The sequence below is a fragment of the Callorhinus ursinus genome, unplaced genomic scaffold, assembly GCF_003265705.2.
Source record: "Callorhinus ursinus isolate GAN/ISIS: 27379988/994484 unplaced genomic scaffold, GSC_fseal_2.0 scaffold12, whole genome shotgun sequence".
In the NCBI taxonomy this organism is placed as follows: domain Eukaryota; kingdom Metazoa; phylum Chordata; class Mammalia; order Carnivora; family Otariidae; genus Callorhinus; species Callorhinus ursinus.
The window spans coordinates 45,254,121-45,278,398 of record NW_027397074.1 but is presented as its reverse complement, the minus strand read 5'-3'; the positions used below and the strand labels follow the sequence as shown (position 1 = coordinate 45,278,398).

Genomic DNA, 24,278 nt, shown 5'->3' with positions numbered 1-24,278 from the left:
AAGGAGGGAGATCCTTGGGGACCAGTGTGGGATACAGTCCTGACTGTTAATGGTACCGTAGATTGGGAAGAACCCACCTCTCGATGTTTGGGGGTGCCTCCTGCGTTCTAGTTCCCAGACAGGGTCCAATTCTTATTTCAAGGCTAATTGATCCCACAAAATCGAGGTAGCCAGCAATAGAGCCTACGGAGTTGATAGGAATTTCACGATAGGATACTGTGCGGCTAGTAAACATGTCTAAACCCTAAGGCCTCGCTAGTGGAAGTGTGATCCATGGACAGCAGCATTGGCATCACCTAGGAGCTTGTCGAAATTGCAGGATGTCTCCCCAAGCCCAGGCTTCCTGAGTCGAAATCTGTATTTTAACAAGATTCTCCGGGGGATTCCTAAGCATATTAAAGTGGGAGAAGGTACTGTGCTAAGGATATTTGACCAGGGAAAATGTTAACAACAGATTAAGTGGAAAGAGCAGGTTACGAAACCCAAGTGTACAATCTGGTCCAGATTATTTTAGTCGTATGTCACAGAAGCATGCACCAAAAATGTCAAGGTGATTCTTTGTAGATGGTGGCGCTATAGACGATCTTTTTTCTCTCTCTCTTTTTCTTTAGCATAAGATGGCCAGATTTAGCAAATAAAATACAGAACGATGAATTCGTTGTTTGTCTGAAATTCGTATTTAGTTCGACTCCTGTATTTTAACCAGAAAACCTACTTTCGTGCTTTCCAGTTTCTTCCAAATCTACTATACTATAATGAATATGTTTTGCTTTTGAAATTAGGCAAAAAAGGTAAAGCCAATAATTTTAAGCTAAGATGAACCAATATACCTTATAAGCGTGATTACTGTTTCTTTTTTAAAGTGGAGGTCTGTACGTCCTTTTTCACGATAGACGCTATCCCTACGGTCACCACCTAAGTGATAAATTATTAGCAGCCATAACATTATGCGGTGTTGTAGAATGAATCAAAGACCTGGTTTGAAGGCGGAGCTCAACTTCTTTGAGGCTGAGCAACTTTAAGCAGGACACTTAACCTCCCCTAGCCCAGATACACTTATCATTTAGCTGGGATTAAAGACCCTGCTTTACTGGCCGTGTTGTGGGGTTTACGCACGGGAACGGAACGCGCTTTGCGAACCCTACAAAACTATTGAAGTCTTTATCGTTTATACCGTAAATTAAATAATCGCAGCAGCAGGATTGTGGAATCCTGGGGGCGGCCTCTCAGCATCCGCCAGAGTAAACGAGTGTTTCCGGGAACCGCTACCCTTTCACCTGGCCTAGGACTCTTCCGCGCAAACTAATCCTGCATATTTTACAGATGTAAATCTGCCGGAGGCGTTTCCGGTTAGGTCCTCACGTCACTCTGTCCCCAGAAGTCCGAGGTTGTGGAATACTTTAATCCGCCGAACTCTAGGACCACTCCCTGCGGTTCGCAGCCGGATTGGTGCCCGGCTCCGCCCAGCTGTAATTATTGCAGCATCATTGGTTTGAGAGGCTCCAGCGGACAGCACCGCAAGCCAATGGGAAGCCGTCCTTCTCCGGCGGCCGAGCTGTGAGAGCCAGTCAGACCCGGGTTTGGAGTTTAACTCTTTATAGGTGGGTTCGCAGTGCGTGGGAAAGTTGTAGTAAATGTGCCACGTCTGCTAGGAACAGAGAATTATGAACGTGCCAGAGGTGTTTGTCCTTAAGGCTTCAACTACATTCTTAGCTCTATGAGGTCGGGGGCCCTTTCTTTGTTTTTGTAGGAACTTCTTTCCTGCTCCAGCAACATGAGGCTTTTCTTGTGCAACGCAGTGCTGACGCTGTTGGTCACTTCTTTGAGTGGGGCTCTGATCCCTGAACCAGAAGTGAAGATTGAGGTGCTTCAGAAGCCTTTCATCTGCCATCGCAAGACCAAAGGGGGGGATTTGATGTTGGTCCATTATGAAGGCTACTTAGAAAAGGATGGCTCCTTATTTCACTCTACGTAAGTAATTATACCTTGAAGGTAAAATAGTGAAGAACCCACCCACCTATGCCCGCTCTCGGGCAGGAAAGGTAGCCTGTACCAGGGTTTACCTCTCTTTTAAAAAAAACTGCAATATATTATTTCCTTCTTTGGGAAGGGAAATCGTTTAACGACAATCTTATATAACGGGGCCTTTGAAGTTCTTATTGGAAACATGTGGTAAGGATAAAGGGTTAATTTTTATTATAAAAATTAGCGCTAGAATCGTTGAAATACTCCAGAAATATCTAGATGCATAGTTAGGCAATACGTAGAAAAAAAACTTAAAGGAATTCTCATTTTTCAAACTCCATTCCCAAGGGAAATGACCTAATTCCATTTTTTATTTGGTGTAGGTGAAATTTACTTAAAACTTTTCACAGCAACTTCATGAGAAGACTACACAATCATTTATTTGCTTGTTGTAGGGTATGCTAATGCTAGTCCATTGATCTATTTAATCATTGTTCTTACAGATGACATTTTGGTCAAGGCACAGTACCATGATTTGTTTCATTATTTGTTTCTTTCTAGAAATTCAAAGACTTCATTGATGGGTGTGGGTGTGGTTATGGAAGATTAATCCAATACCTACAGTGAAGGATTTTCAGGTGGTTACACTATCATTTTTTCTGTTCTATAAACAAAGAAATTGCAACATGGAAAAGTTCTACCAAGTGTACTGATTTCTAATTAGGCATTGATTCTCTTCATTCCATTCCAAAAGTATTTATTGAGCATTTCTTTTATGTTAGGCCCTGTGCTTGATACTAGGGAGATTGAAAAATTGTGGCTTTTCCATCCTTGTCCATCTAACAAACCCTTGTTGAGTGGCCACAAGTCAGGCCTTGAGGATGCAAAAGTGATTAAGACTGGATTCTTGTCCTCCAGCAGTCCATCATCTACAGAGGAAGAAAAGTCAATAACTCATGCTGTATAGTACAGAATGTTCAAATGTTCACAAAGCATAATGGAGTCTGGAATTATTTATCTCTGAGAGGTGGAGAAAGAGAAGACTTCCCAGAGATCATAATTGAGATGGGCCTTGAAAGATGGGTGGAGGGTTCCTTCCGGTCGAGAATGGGGGCAGAGAGGACATTCCAGGTAGAGAGAATGGGATGAACTAAAGTAGTGAAACTTTGTGGACCCTCCTAGATCTGGTTTTTGATGACCTGCCTTCATTAAGCATTCAGTCCTGGTATGTCTTTGGAGAAGTGAATGGCACCCTTCTCTGAACTCTGTTAGCCCTTCCAAAACTTTCCAAAACAGTGGCTTGCCATAGAATTCTCAACAGCTCTATCTCCTTATCAACAAGGCCAGTGCCACAGTGAACGTTAAACAGTATTAAGATTTGCGTTTTAAATTTTCAACCACATCTTTTTTTTTTTTTTAAGATTTTATTTATTTATTTGACAGAGAGAGACAGAGAGAGAGGGAAACAAGCAGGGGGAGTGGGAGAGGGAGAAAAGCAGGCTTCCTTCTGGGCTCTATCCCAGAATCCTGGGATCATGACGTGAGCAGAAGACAGACACTTAACAACTGAGCCACCCAGGCGCCCCTCACGTCTTTATTTTTAGTCCGATGTTGACACAGCCTGATTCCTTTCAGGTCTCAGAATCTATGTGGACTTTAGTGGTAGCCATAAGACATTATTTGGCAGTTGGCTACTAAAGTTCTAGTACCTGATGAGGGGACTGTTGTCATGCGGCCTCAGTGTAAATGGTTAGAAACTGCTAACCCTGAGTATTGTGAAGAATTACCATCAAATGGTCCACTGTAAAGCATGTTTGCCATTTCTAGAACGCTAGCCTGTGTGGTAAAGAGCTTAAATCCTTTAGCTGTGACAAGAAAGAAATGTGTCAAAACTGTAGTCAGCGCTGGGTGTCAGATTGTTTTCTTCCTTCTTTATTCTTTTCTAGCCTTCCCAAGTCTTTTACAGTTGGTAATTTGTTTCTTTAGTCATGGGGGGAAATTAAGGAAAAGAAGAAGTAATGGCCTTTACTTGGATTTAGTAACAATGGTGCCCATGAAACCTAACAGAGTGATTTCTCTTTCTCACCTATATCTTTGAGAACACTTCCCTTATTGCACTGAAAGGGAGCTATTTGGGGCTCAGGCACTACTCAGCCTGTAAGTTCCCTAGTAGCTTGCCAGCTAGGTTTCTTAGGCTGGCCTCTCTCCAGCTCATGAGCCAGGATACTTTGACTATTTCCTTCTCTGTCAGTCCTTGAGGGGCCACTCCTCCAGGCTTCCCTGCAGAGCCCCACAGAAGATGCCTATAGCTAGTATCTAAGGGTTAAGGGTTGAAGAACAGCCTTTTCCACCTATCAGAGCCATCACCAGGCTGTACATCAGGACAGTTTGTGGGTAGGCTAGAAGGTGCTGTGTCCCTGACTGTCCAGTGTCCATGTGGGTATGGACCCACATGTCTTGGCAGTAAATTCTCCTTAGCTTCTCATCTTCCTTCCCAAACTCTCACATTTTCCATTATTTTTTCCCTCTTCTGACCCCTTAAGATTTTCCTGGGACAGCATCAGTGTGGTTAAGACCTTGAACTTTGGAGTTGGATCAAATACTGGCACACTTAACCTCAGTTTCCTCCTCTGTACAATAGGGAAATAATGGTACTTACCTCAGATGATTATTGTCAGAGTTAAAAGAAGAAAAGCATTTAGGGGAATACCTGGTACACAATAAATCGCAAATAGCTATTAACTGTTTTTATTATTACTCCCTCTGCTCTTCTCTACCTGAGTCAATTGTGTGAAGTTTGCATCAAGAAATATGGGCAATGAATTACAAAATTGACTTGGTTTTGTGTGTATGTATATAGCTGTTTTTGTTAATTTCCAAACTGAATCACTTATGGGTGGAAAAAAAATACACCACAGCAATAAAAAAATAGAGTTTCTAAACAGTTCTAATGTGTTTTCTTTCTATTGTAGTCACAAACATAACAATGGTCAGCCCATTTGGTTTACCTTGGGCATCCTGGAGGCTCTCAAAGGTTGGGACCAGGGCTTGAAGGGAATGTGTGTAGGAGAGAAGAGAAAGCTCACCATTCCTCCCGCCCTGGGCTATGGAAAAGAAGGAAAAGGTAATAACAACTCTACATTTTTACTATAGCGTTGGAGTTCTTCCCTGGATTAGGAGACCGAAATCAGAGTAACTACTATGTGTTTTTTTTCCCTAAAAGTAAGTAGAGGATGTGTAATTTTTTTGGAAGTATGATTGTGTCTTGATTATCATTTGAAATGGTCAAATTAAAGCCATCATATCTTAATAGTCAACTGAGCTAATGATAAGTTCTGGAACCTTCAACTCTATCATTAACAATTAACCACCATATTAACCCAGATAATGGGTTTTTTTAAAAAAAATATTTTTTAGGGCCCCTGGGTGGCTCAGTTGGTTAAGCGACTGCCTTCGGCTCAGGTCATGATCCTGGAGTCCCGGGATCGAGTCCCACATCGGACTCCCTGCTCAGCGGGGAGTCTGCTTCTCCCTCTGACCCTCTTCCCTCTCGTGCTTTCTCTCTCTCATTCTCTCTCTCTCTCAAATAAATAAATAAAATCTTTAAAAAAAATAAAAAATAAAAATAAATTAAAAAAAAAATAACCATAACATAATGTTTACTATTTTAACCATTTTTTAAGTGTACAGTTCAGTGACACTGAACATTCACATGTTGTACAAGGATCACCACTATCCACTTCCAGAAATTTTTCATCCTCCCCAGCTGAAACTCATCAATTTAACAATGCAAAAAGAAATTTATTCCACAGACGTGTTTTGATGAGTTGAACATGTAAAATATAGATGATTAAGGCACTGAATGAGGGTTAGATGTGGGCTGCTGGTGACTCACAACTGAAGTTTTCTACAACAAAGCTTTTTTTTGGAGGTTGTTTCCACTCTTGTTTTAAAGTTGTTTTATAACTTTTTTTTATCATTCATTTATAAAAATAAATGGAGTGACATGAAATGAGTTTGATAAAACAGAAGCAAATGGGCTAGCTGCTTCCAAGAGACTTTGTGCTAGTTTGTTGCAGGGCGGGCATGCACACCTGCTGTTTGGGTGGAAAGCCATGTAGCTTTCCTTCGGGCTATTTACAAGAGGCCAGATGATGTTTCCTGTATAGGATATGTATGTGTCCTATAATTCTTCTCTTATTTAACCTAAGGGAATAATCAGATATCAGGAGAAAGATTTATGAACAGGGATGTCCATTACTACATTGTTCCTAATAGCAAAAATAATTGGAACCAACTTCAGTGGATAATGAGAAGGCTTTAGCTAAATAAAATAGGGCCCAGTTATTTAAAAATGGCATTTCAAAGATTAAAAAATTATATCCAAGTGTGTATGACATAATGTTATATGTAAAATTGGAAAATAAAGCTGTAGAATATATAAGAGTAAGTATTAGAAAAAAGTATATGCACATACAGAGTGAATCGCAAGGATATAATTAAGAATGATAACAATGGACAGCTGGGAATTATTTTTAAATATGTTTTTTCTTTTAAAGATTTTATTTATTTATTTGACAGAGAAAGAGCACAAGCAGGGGAGAAGCAGAGGGAGAAGGAGAAGCAGAGTCCCCACTGAGCAGGGAGCCTGATATGGGGCTCGATCCCAGAACCCTGGGATCATGATCTGAGCTGAAGGCAGACGCTCAACCAACTGAGCCACTCAGGCGCCCCTACTGGGAATTTACTTTTATTTCTGGTTCTGCCTCTTCCAAATTCTGTATGATGGGCATGTATTACATAATGAAGAAAAAAATTATTTTTTAAAGAGTTATTTATTTTAGAGAGAGAGTACACATGGGTGAGTGAGTGGGGGGAGGGGCAGAAGGAGAGAATCTCAAGCAGACTCCCCGCTGAGTGCAGAGCCCTCCCCAGGAGTCAATCTCATGACCCAGGGGATCATGACCTGAGCCGAAACCAAGAGTGGGACACTTAGTTGACTGAGCCACTCAGGTGCCCTGAAAAAATTATTAAGTAGTCATCAGAACCAGACAGGGAACCACTCTGATTCTGTAGAAATATAGACTTCACAGTATCCCTAGGTCTAAGCTTAAGCATTTACAAAGTGAGAATCCTAGCCCCAGTTTTCTGAAAAAAAAAAGTAAGTGCCATCTGTGAAGCATTGTATATTCTAAAATGGAACTTGCTATATAAATCTTATGCACAGAATGGAATTTACTAACCAAATTCAATTCTTATTTTAATAATCTCTTTAGAGAAGAAAATCAAGTATCGAGAAAATGTTTCTCTGATGTTCAAATGTATTCTTTTATCTTTCTGCTGTATCTGTATTGTCTCACCTATAATATGTATGTAGTATTAGTCCATTACTCTTTCTCCCTACTGTATTTAACTCAGTTTTACTTTATAACAAGTAGAGATCTAAATTTGAGTCATTTCCTCCAAACTGAGAGCCATGAAACTAACTCTGCTAATATGTATTAAACACTAATTTTGTAGTCCTTTGGTATCATGTTTGCATGCCTCCTGCGGAAAGACAATCAGTTTTGTCAACGACCTAGTGCATGGCCCTTCTCTGTCTAGATCTGGAGCGGTAAGCTTGGGCACACAGTGTAAGTTTTTTCTCTTTAATACTTAACAAACGCTCTTTCATGGAAATATGTGGGATTTGGGTGTGGGGTGGTGGTGGTGGGGGCTAAGAAATATTTGTAATGTTTACCTAGACCTGTATGTTAAATATAGTTATAAGAAAACAAGTTGAAAAAAAATTGTTCATACTTCCCAGAAAGTTTTTTTTTTTTTAAGGTCCCTGGGACTTTAACAAAGCTCTTTTCATTTTTAAAGATTTTTATCTCCCTTTTCAGAAATTTGTTTTAATTTCTTCTCTAATGAAATTTCTTCAAAATAGGTATAATGTTCTATATCAGAGGGGGTGTTGCCTAACTTTCTGAAATTGTTGAAGCTTTCTGTATTGTTTTTAAAGCCTGTAAGAGAGTTATATCTTATTAACATATACTGAGAGCTCACTATTTATCAAGTATAATGCTAAATATTTTGCATGGATTTATCTTCCTTCATCCTCCCAACAGATTCTGCATTTTACAGATGAGGAAATAGGCTAAAAGAAGGGCAGGAGTAAGCTCTCCAACCAGCTAGGAAGCTGGTATGACACTAGATCTCACTCAGCTAGATGCTGCCTCCCAGTGGTAGAGATGGCAGTACTATATGTATTTCTAGGTCAGGACTTTTGGCGACCCCAAAGTTAGTAAATCACTTGTACTGTAATTAACTCTGAATTATCTAAATCCCTTTAAGTCATTCTTGGCATGTAATATGTACTATCTTACTTATATTTGAAATTTAATACCCGGCCATTAGGTATATCTGTATGTATGTGTGTGTTTGTGTGTACAAAGCAATTTGTAATTGCAAAGCCAGAAACAGACTGCTTTTGATCTACTAATTTGGATTATTCCTTCTCTATTCTATTTGTTTGAGTAAAATATAATTATAAGTAATTTACATGTGATAATGTTAGGAAGGCTCTTCATTTAATTCAATCAAAAGAATATTTTATTCAGTTTCACATGTTTTGTGTCATAAAAACTCTGGGATTGTTTAAATAAAATTTAACCTCCCTCTCCTCATGTCAGGTAAAATTCCCCCAGAGAGTACACTGATATTCAACATTGATCTCCTGGAGATTCGAAATGGACCAAGATCTCATGAATCATTCCAAGAAATGGATCTTAATGATGACTGGAAACTCTCTAAAGCTGAGGTGATCTTTCCTTCCTCATATTCCTTTCTTTCTTTGTTTCTTTCTTCTCCCTTTTTAAAAAATATATTTTTAAAGAAAATGTATTTTTACTTGGATAAAACATTATTTATAAATTTTCTTAAAATACTGATGCTTTGAATGTTGGCTTTTTTTTTTTTAAATAGGAAATCCTTGTTTTGGTGAGAAATATATTGAGACTTAAGAAACATCATTCATTCCTTTGCCCCTGCCCCCCTCACCCCCACCATGCTTAAGGTTCACTGTATCTTGTCCTCACTCTGAGTTTTTGAAAGATCCATTTTGCTAAGACAATTCCCATTTTGGAGTTGCTATATAAGAAACATAGATGTCCTGAGAAATATCTCAGGTTTCTGTTTAAAACTGTAAACTGTAAACTGTCTGTTAAATGCACTTGTAATTTCCTAGCAATTAGCAGCAAACAACTCAACATGCTGTTTTGTTCTGGTTCACACCTGGAGAAAGGAGACTCCAGGCTGGGTTTTCCAGAGCAGGAGAACTTTCCCAGCCCCCTCTTAGTCCTGTTGTCTGAGTAAGGAGAAAGCAAGAAGTCTTTTCTCTATAATTTATTTAGGCTTTTGCAGCCATTTTTACATATACCTGTCTTGGTCTGGCTGCTGTGGGGAAAGAAGTGGAGGTAGACATCTACTCTGTGTTTTTCTGTTTGTCCATGTTCTCCGTCCTCCTTGGCTGGTCAGAAATCAAGTCCCTTTTTCTGTTTTGATCGATTTCATTATAATGGCCAGGAAATGATTAAGTCTTAAATAAGTGCAGTTGTTATGAAGTCACAGGGTCATGATCTACAGTTACTCAATTTATAACACCTCATAGTATTACCAGTCATAGGACTTTATTCTGTCCAAGATAAATTTTAATTACCTTTCATTAAACAAAAATCTTAAATATACAACACATTAACATGGTTCAAAAAAAAATCAATCCAATTAAAAAAGGTGTTTAATAAGTCTTTTTCCCACGCACATCCTCTTCTACTGTGTGATCTACCCCCTTCTGCATGCTGTTTTGTTGGGTTCTAATGTACCCTTCCAGTGTTTCTTTATGCAAATACAAACAAACATGAATACATTTTCCTATTTCCCCTTTTCTTACACAAAAAGTAGCATGATATACATAATATTTGGCATCTTGCTTTATTCACACAGTATATCCTAGAGATACATTCTATATTAATCCATTTAGCTTTAATCATCCTTTTTTTTTTTTTTTTACAACTTCATTAAGTCTCCTGAATCTTAAAAGTAAATGTATGTCATATGTTTGCATATTGGTCGTAAGGGGGGAAGGATTTGAAATTACTGATCTAACAGAAGGAGTACTAGAGATCTGATTAAAAATGAAAGTACAGGTTGAACTGCATTATGGTGAATCTAGTGGGTAATTAAGAGCAGTATTTTGTTTATATCTTTAAATGTCTGAACGAGAGTGGAAAATTTCAGTCTAAGCACTCACTAGGCTGGATTTTGCTTTAATTTCTGAGATTGGAAGGTCATGAGGCATGATCATAGTCAGGTCCATGGCATGTACTATTACCAGACACTTACTTAAATTAAAAAATGCTGTTAGGAGAGGGGGGAGGCAGGTGGAGGATGGATGAAATAAGTGAAGGGGATTAAGAGTACATTTACCATGATGAGCCGTGAGTAATGTATAGAATTATTGAATCACTCACTATATTGTACATCTGAAACTAATGTAACACTGTATGTCATACTGGATTTTTTTTAAATAATAAAATTAAAAAAATTCTAAAATATAAGTTTAAAAAATGCCATCCTTTAATCTTATTTTAAGAGAGCTATCTGGAATTCTGACCCTAGTTAGAAAATGAGATCTGGATAATTCAATGGAGTGAAAGACTACGGTCTTTCAAATGCTTGGCTTTATTTAGACTCAGATTAAGAATAGATAATATGCTTTCATTAGGTGTTTTTCAGATAATATAAGCCTTATCTTTGCCTCTGAGCAATATTCTGTGTCTCTACTGTAGCAGAACAACTGTTTTTAAGGGGAAAAATTCCTTAAAATTCTTTTACTGTCATTAGAAATATATTGTAGTTGTTTAGTCATTGTGCTATATAATCAAATGAACTACCAGTCCACTCTGTGATATTAACTGGCTTGATGTGGGTATCTTATGAATTAGAATTATTAATGAGACCCATTATTTTGTAGGTTAAAGTGTATTTAAAGAAGGAGTTTGAAAAGCATGGTGCAGTGGTGAATGAAAGTCATCATGATGTTTTGGTGGAGGATATTTTTGATAAAGAAGATGAAGACAAAGATGGATTTATATCTGCCAGAGAATTTACATATAAACACGACGAGTTATAGAGATACATGTTCCCATTTTATATGGCATGCATCCTTAAAGACAGGGCAACCATTTTTTTAAAAAGTCTTACTTTTAAATAATGTGCTGTTCTTGTTCTGTTTTTTATTTTTATATATTTTTCTGAATATTATTTGAAGAAGCCCTTAGGATTCCTAAATGCCTATTTCTTTCTGGTGAGTTATTGGGAAGAAAAAATTAATTTGTCTTTGAATAGAAGACTTCTGGACTATTTTCTACTTTCACATATGAAGCCTTCTGTTTTACTTGTTTACTTGTAACTTTAAAATATTGCAGCTGGGAGCATGTCCAAATAAGACCAGGTTATAGCACAAATCAGCTTCCTCTCTTTCTACTTCCCTCTATTTTCTCCAAGTTAGATACTGACATTTGTGCAATAGCCCAAGGCTTACTATTTTCATGTTATAATGAGACAGTGTGTCTGTAACTGCCTTTGAGTCTGTTTAAGCAAAGAGGAAATGGTTGTTGAATTGGCCTTGTTAACAGTTACTGCTCTACGGAGGAGATGTGCAATGCTGAAGTGAGTAACAAAGTTAATAATGACTTATAAATATGTATACATTGAAACCTTCTGCCCAAGACTTAAGGTGTATAAGGTTCTGTTCCTAGTGACTAATAACCTATAATGATTAATAGGACAAATTATTTATGTGTCTGGTTCTTTGTAATAAGGTGTCAAAATTTTGTAACTGAGGAAGAGAGTGTATTTAGTCAATGCTTACTTTTTTTTTTAATCTCCATAATATTTCTTTCTTTTTTTTTATTATGTTATGTTAATCACCATACACTACATCATTAGTTTTTGAGTCAGTGCTTACTTTTTAAGTCTAGCCAATGACCCTTCCTGGTTTATTAATGAACAAAATCTATAACTAGTGCATTATACTACAATAACATTATATCATGAGCGAAATTTATTAAGCCAATCAAAATTTCCCATTTCTGCTTATCAAAATATGACATAGACCCACAGCAGCTACTATTACATAGAAATCTGTTCTGGGTTAAAAAAGTGGATGATTTTATAATTTTACCTGTAATTGGCTTTTATCCTTATTACTTTTGAAAAAGCCCCCAAATCTCCCTTTATTAAGAATAGTTCTTTATCGTTTACAGAGTGATCTCAAGTGCATCGTTGTCTTTGATTTTCATTGTTCTGAAGCCTATGAACAAAGCTGGTGGATCTTAGTGTACCTATTTTATAGATGAGGAAATTATTCTTCAAAGAGATTGTTTTGCCCGAGGTCAACAGCTAATGCGTGCAACAAGATTACAGTCCCCAAGTTCAGTATCTTATATTGCCCTCCTTTGACTTTATTGGGCTTAATTCTCTCTTCAGTTGTGTTCTACCAGTCAATGCTGTTTTTTGTCTTTGGGTCCTTATCCTTTGAAGATGGTTTACTGGCTATTTTGGGTGCTTTTGAATGCTCCCCCGATCTAGAAATGGCTCTGGTTTCATTGTTGGGGTTAGCACTGAATTGCCTCAAAAACCCTGTACTGTGAGAGGGTCCAGGTGTGTGTCTTAGTTCTTTCATTCTTGTTTACCTCTAGGTGTGTGTGTGTGTGTGTGTGTGTGTGTGTGTGTGTGTGTGTGTGTTTCGAGAATTACAAATAATTATTATATCATATACAGGCTATTTTCACTAGTTGTATATTGCATTTTCCTCACTAAAACATAAAGGTCTTGGGAAGAACATATGTAACACCTTTTTCTGATGAAGTCAGCTATATGTAGAAAACTCTTAAATTGTCACTGCTATTTTCCTCAACCTGGAGGAGTTAGGAACCACAATGCTGAAAGCCTTATGCTGTGTTCATTGGGAAGGAATGAGCTTGTCATGTGGTGTTACCTTGTATAGACATTACTGCGATGCTCTCTCTGAGCAGGAAAAGTCAAAAGAATTTTGATTATTCGGGGAGCATATTTCTTTATCTCATGTGAACTTATATCAATGCCCATCTAAATATTTAGACACAAGTATGAAATGAAAGTAAATAAATAAGTTATGATTGTTTTTAAGTATCTGCCTTTGGTTTAGCTGCAACTTTACATCTTTCCATTCATGGGAATAATCAGACATGAATGGCGACCTCACTTGTAATATAATTTGACTCATTAATATTGCTAGATGTGTCCTATTTAAATTTATATGACTATGTTGTATTTTCAAAATAAACTTTATTTGGGGAATAATTGGTTTTGTGAAAAATTCTTCAAGTGCCTGTTTCCTTAGCAGCTTTATTGATGTTCCTATTATTCTAGGTTTTATGTTGAAACTAGATGGGCAAGATGGACAAGTTGTCATAGGAGAGGGGTCTACTGACACTTTGAATGTGCTTCTGATTATCTATCCCGTTTAGATATATTTGGAAGGAAAGCTGTGGTTCTTTTAAAATTGTTTTGAAATAAGCATTAAATATTGAGCATTATGGGCAGTAGTTAATAGTGAATGTTTGGTACTGGAGAAAGAGTATGTGTTGGGTTTTGTTTGGTTTGGTTTTGGTGGTAGTTATCACTATTGTTTTGGTTTGGGATTTTATTTTGTAAGAGGAGGACATTATCATGATTAATGCCCGGTGAGTAAATGAGCACTATAAAATACCTTATGTAATTAAAGGAAATGCTGGGTTGCCATAAAAATAACAAGAAACAATGATTTCTGATTCAGATGGGGAATTAGCTATTTGAATCTTGTGGAAATGAATTTATACTCATTCATGATTTATAGGATATTCTGGATATCTACAATGCTATTAGATATCAGCATGCTATCTATCTGTCCCCACTGAATTGAGTGTATGGATGATTTCTCAGTGTTGTTTGGAAATTGCAAGAGGAGAAAAAGGAACTTGGTGGAGTATTATGGGAAAAACTACGTCTCTCACCTTTTTATTAAAAAAATGAATTATCATTGTAATAGTCACCCTGGGAAAAATAACAAGGAATTTATTGTCAAGAGATGCAGAGCACTTTGTCATAAGGGTGTTTTGTTTAGTTTTTGTTTCTTACCCACTTTTGTTTGAATTGAGATCTAAAATGTAAGACATGATTATACATTCATATGCCCATTTGAAAACATGAAAATTATAGTACTTATGTCTCTTAATATCTGTAGCATTCTTTTTAGTAAGATTTGCATATTCCCTTCAGTACAATGAAATCCATACATTCTTACATCTGGTTTTGGAGTCTTTATTGGAAGGTAAATTCTTTTATCTCTTTAAAATATTTTTTGGGGGATGCCTGGGTGACTCAGTTGGTTAAGCGGCTGCCTTTGGCTCAGGTCATGCTCCCAGGGTCCTGGGATTAAGTCCCACATTGGGCTCCTTGCTCAGCAGGGAGCCTACTTCTCCCTCTGCCTGCTCTGCCTTGCTCCCCCTGCTTGTGCTCTCTTTCTCCCTGACAAATAAAATCTTAAAAAAAAATTATTTTGCTTTGGGACTCAGGGTGGCTTAAGTCAGACTTGATTTCAGCTCAGGTCAAGGTCTCTGGGTCGTGGGATCAAGCCCTGGGTCTTGGGGCTCTATGCTCAGTGGGGAGTCTGCTTGAGATTCTCTCTCTCCCTCTGCCTCCCCACCCCCACCCTGTGCTCTCACTCTCTTGCTCTAAAATAAAAAAATTTTGAAAAAAAAAATACTGTTTTGCCTTTGCTTTCAGCCCTGCCTCTTCTACCTCCAGCTCCAGGCTGACAGCAGAGAAAGACCCTTACAAATCTTGGTTTCATAGTTCCACCCTCAAATACAAGGAGAGGTATGCTTTGGTTCCTAAATGTTGCAGAAATGTACAGTCACTCAAATTTAGTGTACACCAGAATTGCATGGAATATGTGTTTAAAATGCAGATTCCTGAACCCTTTCCCCAGAGATTCTGATTAATTCTTGGATTGGGCCCAAGAATCTGAATTTTAACCCCCTTGCCAGATGATACAGATGCAGGTGGTCTAAGAATCTTAATTTGAGAGACAATTGACTATTTCCCTGCCCTTGAATATACAGTCTCCTATATTTTTCCCTTAATAGTCTTTTTCTGTCTTCTGTAAAGTGTTGGTCATTGGGGCAACTAATTGTGCCTAAAACTGAATATACAGTCAAAAGGATAAGTTGTGTAGAGATAGTATTTTCCCCAGAGTTAGAAATTTTTTTATGACTCTGAATTCTTACAGCAAAAAGTTAGATCATCAGTAAATATGTTTTTGTGAACATCTTTCCTACTAGAAGAGAGAAGAGAGTCCCAGACTTTCCCAAAATTATTGTTCTATATTATTTTTTCAGAATTATCTATAGCCTATCCCTTGGGAAGAATCTATGGTCAAGAGATTTAGGAAAAAATAAGGGCAACTGGGTGTCTCAGTCATTAAGCATCTACCTTCGGCTCAGGTCATGATCCCAGGGTCCTGGGATCGAGCGCCACATTGGGCTCCCTGCTCAGTGGGAAGCCTGCTTCTCCCTCTCCCACTCCCCCTGCTTGTGTTCCCTTTCTCACTGTCTCTCTCTCTGTCAAATAAATAAATAAAATCTTTTTTTTAAAAAAAGATTTAGGAAAAAATAAAACTATTCTCCTAAAAACGTAAATATGCGTATATGTATGTATGTGTGTATAGTGTATAAACTATGTGCTGTGTATAATATATACATATATAATGAATGGATTATATATGTATACATACATATGTGTGTATGTATGTATATAGTTTTGTATCGAAGATTGTCATTGACATGCTCTCTGTAGTACATGATTTCCCCTCTCTGAAGACTTATCTTTACCATGCAGTTAAACTTCCATTTGGTCAGTTTGGAACCTTTCTGTACTTTGCCTACATTTCTATGTTTCACTTACAATTTAGAGAAAATTTCTTAGTAGTTCTCCATGTAAAACCAACAATAATTTTTTTAATCCCTTCAACTTTGGTTTACCAAAGAGATTAAGTGACTCATTTTGATATACGTAGGTTATTGTTAAGGAAAAGAAACAGATACAATCATTTGGAAGATTCAGGAGATCTGCAACACCTAGCACACTCTCCATGGATTATTTTGTTTACCAGTGCACTGTGGTCCTGTACTGCTAATAGAGCGTCTGGCATAAAATGGATGACTTTAGTGAGTGTGAGTCAGCCGATAATTTACAAAGCCAATCTAAGTGCCTAGGAGCTAGACTAACATTAAATTTATTTTATGATCTAAACACAAATTGCATGAGATGTTTGCTGAGGTTTTACTCTAAAAATCTAGAGTAAAGTGAATGCTGTCCCCTTGGTCTGTAGTAACAGCTAAATTATATCCCACTTGGGGATTTCAGGGAATTTACAGGTCATTTCTTTAATTTAAATTTCCACACTGCCATAGGATAAAAGTAATTTCCTTCCTAGTAAACAGTTGCAGTAGAGACAATGTCACACACGATGTGAATTGAGGCATTGAGGGACAGTTCTCATTACTATAAAGAATGAAGTAAGGGTAGGGAGACCCTTTAGACCTTAATTCCAATTTCTTAGAGCACTTTCTCATTCATTTGTTGGACTTAACTCTGCCAGAGTGTATCTTATGTTAACATAACTGATTATAGGGCGCCTGGGTGGCTCACTTGGTTAAGCAACTGCCTTCGGCTCAGGTCATGATCCTGGAGTCCTGGGATCGAGTCCCGCATCAGGCTCACTGCTCAGCAGGGAGTCTGCTTCTCCCTCTGACCCTCCCCCCTCTCATGTGCTCTCTCTCTCTCTCTCTCTCAAATAAGTAAGTAAAATCTTTTTAAAAAAATATAACATTATAATTTTACCTCTGGGCAGGAGACTAAGATATAACATTCAACCACATACTGGTGGTTTTTTTCCTATTATGATCATATCTCCTTGAATTGTTGAGCAGCTGTTTTGTGCAGAACACATTTAGCTTGAGACATTCTAGAATTTTTTTAAGTAGCTCTTAAGTTAGGAGCTAAATTAAATTAAATGGGTAATATACTTGCGTAGACTAACTAAGAAGAGGACTACTATAAATAAAGGAAATTTTCTTTAAAATAAGAAACATTTTACTTGCAGGAAAATAGGGAAGAACTAAAAAGGATCTTTCTATGAAATCCCCACTTGAATTGTCAAATTTCCCCGCAACATAGTTGTTCTCTCCTGTTTTTCCATGCATTGTTTTGGCTAAATTTTATAAGGTATATAATCTTTTACAAAATGTCACGTGCCTTTTTTTTTCTTGCCACATGCATTAGTATTCAAGGTTTTCTGTTTTGTATCATAATTTTTAAGAAAATTAAGCAGCCTACTAAAGTTGATTCTTACTGACATTACGACTGAACAGTAAATCAACTCTGCTCCCCGGATTCCTTTTTCCTAACATTTTATTACTATGGCAATAATTCTTCAAAGGTATTCACTCTTTATCATTGACCTATTTCTTCTAAGCTGGGCAATGTCCAGTGGTTGTCTTTTTTTTTTTTTTTTGAGGTAGGGTACTTTTAAAAAAATTAAATTAGTATGTAATACAATAATTGTACAGTTCAATAAATTTTAGTATACTCACAGAGTTGTACAACTATCACAATTAATTTTACATATTTTTTTTTAAGTGGGCTGCATGCCCAGCATGGAGCCCAACTCAGGGCTTGAACTCAACAACCCTGAGATAAAAACCTGAGTTGAGATCAAGAGTTGGACACTTACCGACTGAGCCACCCAGGCGCCCCCATTACAATTAATTTTAGAAGATTTTTCTTATTGGGGCACCTGGGTGGCTCAGTCATTAAGCGTCTGCCTTCAGCTCAGGTCATGATCCCAGAGTCCTGGGATCGAGCCCGGCATCCGGCTCCCTGCTCCGCGGGAAGCCTGCTTCTCCCTCTCCCACTCCCCCTGCTGTGTTCCCTCTCTTGCTGTGTCTCTCTCTGTCAAATAAATAAATAAAATCTTTAAAAAAAAAAGAACATTTTTCTTATCAAAAAGAAATCCCCATACCCATTAGTGGTCAATCCCCCCCTTTCCCCCAACTCCCTAAACAACTACCAAATTACTTTATCTATTTGCCTATTCTAGAAATTTCCTAATAATTCTTAAAGCTCAATTCTTTCTTTATATTCATAGTAAAGAAAAATTGATTATCTGAGAAATTCATACAGTAAAACATTTCTGCTTTTAATTTTTGTTTCAAAAATAGGTGTTTTTTGAAAATCAAAATGAAGCAGACACAGATTCCAACTCCATGGAATAAATCACTCTGTGTACACAAAAAGTCAAATCTTTTGTGCATGTAAGAGCTGGAACCAATGGTATAAGGGATGTAATAATAGTAAAAACCTAGAGCTTGGTTTATGACTGAATAGTAGAAAGTCAATGGAAAAGAGAGTGAAGAATAATTAGGAATTTAAAAACTAAAACATCTCCACATACCTAGATTATTCGCAGTTCTCTGAAAGCCAGGTAATTAATCCAACAGGAAACAAAATGATACCAATTTTCTGCTCTTTCATGGAAAATAGAAGCATGTCCAAAACAAAATAGTCTTCCTCTGGAATCAGAAATTTTATACATTCTCTCAGTCTCAAATCATTGTTTAATCACTGGAAGCATGAAGGAAGTCTTCCTTTAATTGAACCCCAAATTTCTACAGCAATTTAGCCAGACTTTGTTTAGTTCTTGGAAGGTTGGAAAATAACAAAAATTCTGTTTAAAGTCCTATATTATCTCAAGTGATCAGTGGTGTTAAAATTGCAGATATAGGAGGCTCAACTTCTATAATTCTGGATCAGCTTTCACCTATTAAAAGGTGGCCTCAGGTGTCACTAGAATATGAAAAACAAGCTCGGACCTTTTCCACACACATAAACCGGGAAAACATCAGCAAGACAAGATTAGGTTGAAACTCCCAGTCTGATCATAGAATCCTCTAGTCTGTTCTTTGATGATCACAAGACAAGGTCTCAGCAATTCTCCTTTAAATTATCTGTACAGTTGGCTAAACCCATGAATGACTGCTAGAGGTACAGCAATGAGTGTGAAACATACATAATCATTTCTTCTTAAAACCAGGCCCAGAACATTTATGAACTGTTATTTCAAATTAAATAGGAGCCATTCATTGAAATGACACATTTGAATAATTGAACTTAAAAACCCATCACCTGATTATAATAAATAGGATTTTGTACCTTTCGCCAAAATACAATTTATGGCTATCTAAATTACATATTCAAAAGGCTTAATGGATTATTTAAATTCTAAAAATAATTTAAAAATGGATTTTAATACTTAAAATCTCTTGGTGTTGCCTGTACTCAATATGGGCAGTAATTCTGTAAATTGATTTAACGGCATTCTAAAGGTTTGTTTCTATGGCAACCAAATTCAGAAAACTAACCTCTTAGAGATGGTTGTCATAGGATTAAAGCAGGTGGCTGACTAATCTTAACTAGTGCTTTTCTTTCTCATTTTTCCATGGCTTTTCTCTCAGCTTCTTTCTCTGGGTCTCATAAGATTACATACAAAGCAATTACACAGGCTTTCTTACCCGTTTGTGAGTGTCTCATTCACATAATACTGTCTGTTGTTCATCCCCATGAGATCTGCCCAGTGACAGATCTTTTTCTTCCTGCTACAATTATACACTAAAAGAAGCACTAAGTGGAAAATACCTCCATGAGTAATGTGTTAAAGATTTCTCAATTACACATGTATTTCGGCTCCTCAAAATCATTGCCCAGGGTAGGATTCTTTAGACAATAACTCCAGTTAGAAGAAAAGGCAACATTGTCATCAATAATTTTCTTAAATGGTCTCTTTGGATAACCCTCATTTATGACCGTCTTTCACACTTGTTCACATTTCCCAGTATGCTAGATCAACATATTTATCTGTGCATAGCTCTTAGGTTACCCTGACAGGAACATGGGATATATGCATATATTACCTTTTTTTTTTAAGATTTTATTTATTTATTTGAGAGAGAGAGAATGAGAGATAGAGAGCATGAGAGGGAAGAGGGTCAGAGAGAGAGAAGCAGACTCTCTGCTGAGCAGGGAGCCCGATGCAGGACTCGATCCCGGGACTCCAGGATCATGACCTCAGCCAAAGGCAGTCGCTTAACCAACTGAGCCACCCAGGCACCCTGCATATATTACCTTTACACTTAATTAATTTCCTTGCTTGCCTCTGACTTCTGAGAGAAGAGGCTATGGTATGCCTTTTACATCTTTGTAGCAAAAATGCAATTTCTGGTACAGGTGTTCCATAAATGTCTCTTGTTAAATTAGGCATGTTGAAGAACTTCTGTAAGTAAACTATGCATTTGTAGTTCATAAAATAATGGGCCTAGCTGGTTCTATATCAGTACATTTGGTTCCTTACAGGCACTAAGATCAGTGTTGCTAGCCTTCCACGTCTGCCCATGAAGGAAAATTGCTATGAGACTTGCCGTCCTATTGTAAGCAACTGGAAAACTGGGCAAAATACACAAGACAACTTGGGTCAGACATTGGACAGCAGGCAGAACAGGACTGTTTCTAAAGAGAAAGGAGACCAATGAGATGAGACCTACAATTACCTCAGCTTTTGGCTTGGAGGCAATTCCTGAACCATAAACAGCAAAGAGAAGGGGAACAAAACAGAGCCCAGTTGTCTTGTGGGGTTGAGGAAACAGATCAGAGTTCAGGAAGGTCCAAGCAGTTAGAGTTTGTGGGGCAGAATTCTGCAGAAAACTAAATGGAAAAGAAATTCAGACATTTGCATTTTAGTCAGCGATTGAATACCAGTCTATGCATGCAGATGATGAATCTCCTCAAGGTTGAGGAAAGAATAACTGTTGGGAGCTGGGCACCCAAAACTTTCCAGAGCTCAAGCAAACTGGTACTTGTTCACATTTCTACCAGCCAGGATCAACTTATGGATTGCATGGAACAGTTATTAGAGCCCCTATCAGAGTCATACCTTAGTAGAAGGGCTAAAGAAGCCGTAGAGTTAAAGCTACCCTAGACCTGTCCTAAAGTTTATAAACAAGCCTTAAATGGGCCAACCTGATCCTTAAATAACTGACTGCCAGAACAAAGTCCAACAACCTTTAAAGGAATACCAAAAAAAAAAAAAAAACAACCCATTACTCAACAACATAAAATTCACAAAGTCTGGCATCCAATGAATAATTGCAAGAGACACAAAGAGGCAGGAGATAAATCAATACATACAAATAGATTAAAAACTGACAGGTGATGGAATTAGTATAAGGTAATTTAAAACAGCTATTAAAATATAAGTATGATCAGAGACTTAAAGGAAAATATATATGAGAGAAATGAATGATATAAATAAAAAGAACCAAATAGAACTTCAAGCGATGAAAAATAAAATATCCAATATAAAAATTTTACTGATGGTTGGGGCGCCTGGGTGGCTCAGTCAGTTAAGCATCTGCCTTTGGCAAAGGTCAGGATCCCAGGGTCTTGGGATCGAGCCGCACATTGGGCTCCCTGCTCAGTGGGGAGTCTGCTTCTCCCTCTCCTTCTGTCTGCCGCTCTGCCTACTTGTGCTCTCTCTCTGTCTCTCAAATAAATACAATCTTAAAAAAAAATCACTGATGGTATTAATAGTAGATTAGAGCCTACAGAAGAAAAGATAAGTGAACTCGAAGAAATACTAATTATTTAAAATAAAATATTCAAAATAAAGCACAGAGAGAAAAAAGACTGATGGAGGTCGGGGGCATAGAACAGAAACTTAGTGACCTGTAGGGCAATATCAAGTGGTCTAATATATATATATATATATATATATATATATATATATATATATATGTCCCTGAATTTGTGAGGGGCAGTGTACAGTATGTAAAATATGTGTAGAAATAATGGCCCAAAATTTTCCTAATTTGATGAAAACTAAACCTACAGATCAAGAAGCTTAATGAACCCTAGTGGGGTAAACACAATAAAAAAAAAAACAAAACAGACTAAGGTTCATCATAATCCTATCGCTCAAAGCCTGTTTTTTTTTTTTCCCCAGAGCCCGTGTTAAAGAGAAAACTCTTAAAAGCAGTCATAGGAGGAAAGGATAGATTATATACAAAGGAAGAAAGATAATCAAACACAGACTTTTCTTCAGAAACTTTGCAAGTCTTTTGACAATGTTTTATGATAACAGAATGGTACCTTTAAAGTGCTGAGAGAAAAAAAACTCTCAGCCAAAAATCATAAACCCAATGAAAATGTTTCAAAAATGAAAGGGATGTAATGACTTTTACAAACAAAACTGGTGAGAGTTCACTACCATCAAATTGCACCTACAATAAATGACAGCAATGACATTGAAGGTGAGGAGGGGTGGAGGTTTGAAGGATGCTGTTGACAGTGTTTTGCATTGTACCTGAAATTATATTATTTGAAGGTAGACAGTGATAGGTTTAAGATGCATATTGTAAATCCTAGAGTTATCAAAAGTAAAACACACAGTATGATTAATAAACCAATGATGGATATAAAATGGAATACTTAAAAACCCCTCAGTTCTTCAAAAGAAGGCAAGTAAAAAGGGGGAAAAAAAGAGATACAAAGAACAGATGGAACAAATGGAAGTAGGAAAATGTTACATTTATAACCCACCATCTTGATAATTCCATTAAATATCAATGGTTTGAGCCAGAGTTTCTCAACCTCAGTACTATTGACATTTAGGGCCAGATAATTCCTGGTGTGGGAGGTTGTGCTTTGTATCCTAGGGCGTTAATAGCATCCCTGGCCTCTGTGCACTGGATACCAGTAGAGACCTCCCCCACCTCTGCCATTTTGACAACAAAAATATCTCCAGACATTGCCAAATGTTAAGAGATGCTGATCTAAACACTCTAATTAAAAGGCAAAGAGTGTCTGAATGAAAAGCAGGATCCAATTATATTCAGTCTTTAAAAAAAAAAAAAAAAACCTATGCTAACATAAAGAGAGAAATAGGTTAAAAGTAAAAGAGCAGTTTCCATGGTTGGACTGTTTGCACAATAAGGTCCTTTTGTGCTCCAAGAGTGTATGACCACTGCTCCATCCTGCAGAATTCCACTGATTCCCGCAGCCTTCTCCCACTATCCATTCACTCGTGGCAAATCACAAGCACAGGGATAACATCCAAAGACATGAAAAAAAAAGCCTCCTTGCCTCCCCTGAATTCTGTCTCCCAATTCTCCTTTCCGGTGGCATCTATTATTACAGTTTCTTCTGTACTCTTCTGAAGATATCCCATGCATTTGCAAATATGAGTACGGTCATATTTTTCCCCCACAAATGATAACACACACAGTATTGTGCACATGGTTCTGTCCCCTCATCTCCCTCAATATGGGTTGGAAATCTTTCATATCAGTACATAGAGCTAGATCTTCCCCATTTTTAAATTTTTATAGCTGGATAGCATTCCATTGTATTGATGTGCTGTAATATATTTAACAGTCCTTTATTGATGGACATTTGCTTCCAGTCTTCGCTAGCACAAATAATGTAGCAATGGATGACCTTGTACTCCTATCACTTCACACCTTGATCAGTATGTCCGTAGGAAAAATTACAGAAGTGGAATCCTTGGATCAAAGACTATATATGTATTTGTTATTTGAGGACATATTGCAAAATTGTCTCCCGTGGAGGTTATAAAAGCTTTTTTACTTTTGCTAATCTTATAGATGGAAAATGCTGCGTTGTATATTTTATTTGCAGCTAAGCGAGCCTGAATATCTTTTCATGTGCCTGAGCGGTATTGCGTTTGTTTTCTTGTGAACTATCTCTTCACATCCTTTGAGTTGGGTCTTTTCTTGTCAATTTGTAAGAGGTAGAGTCTGTGAACTGGTAACAGACGGATGGTCATGCTCTGACCAATGACCTTGATGCCAGCATCAACACACCTGTCACCTGTCTGTGGATTTATTAACCCAGGTATGGAATCTTGGCTTTGCTATTTGCTGTGTGACCTTGGGCGAGTTTCTTAACCTCTTTGGGCTTCAGTGTCCACATACCCAGCATAGGGTCTCGCTTAGCAACATGGCGCAGGACAGCACCTTTAAAACCAGGGAGTCGGCTTGGACTTGTGAGTCAACGACGTACAGGACACGTTTTTCCGTGGGGAAATTTTGCTTAGGCACCGAGGCCTGCACGTAGCA

General features: G+C 37.5%; 1 protein-coding gene across 1 annotated transcript; it reads left to right on the top strand.

The window, feature by feature from the left end:
* Positions 1 to 27: 27 nt before the first annotated feature.
* On the top strand, positions 28 to 11,728 carry FKBP14 (FKBP prolyl isomerase 14). Its single transcript, XM_025873091.2, has 5 exons — positions 28 to 410; positions 1,751 to 1,971; positions 4,938 to 5,089; positions 8,640 to 8,767; positions 10,979 to 11,728. Exons 2-5 carry the CDS (start codon positions 1,775 to 1,777, stop codon positions 11,135 to 11,137), a joined length of 636 nt encoding a protein of 211 aa, XP_025728876.1. The 5' UTR covers positions 28 to 410; positions 1,751 to 1,774; the 3' UTR covers positions 11,138 to 11,728.
* The last annotated feature ends 12,550 nt before the right edge of the window (positions 11,729 to 24,278 follow it).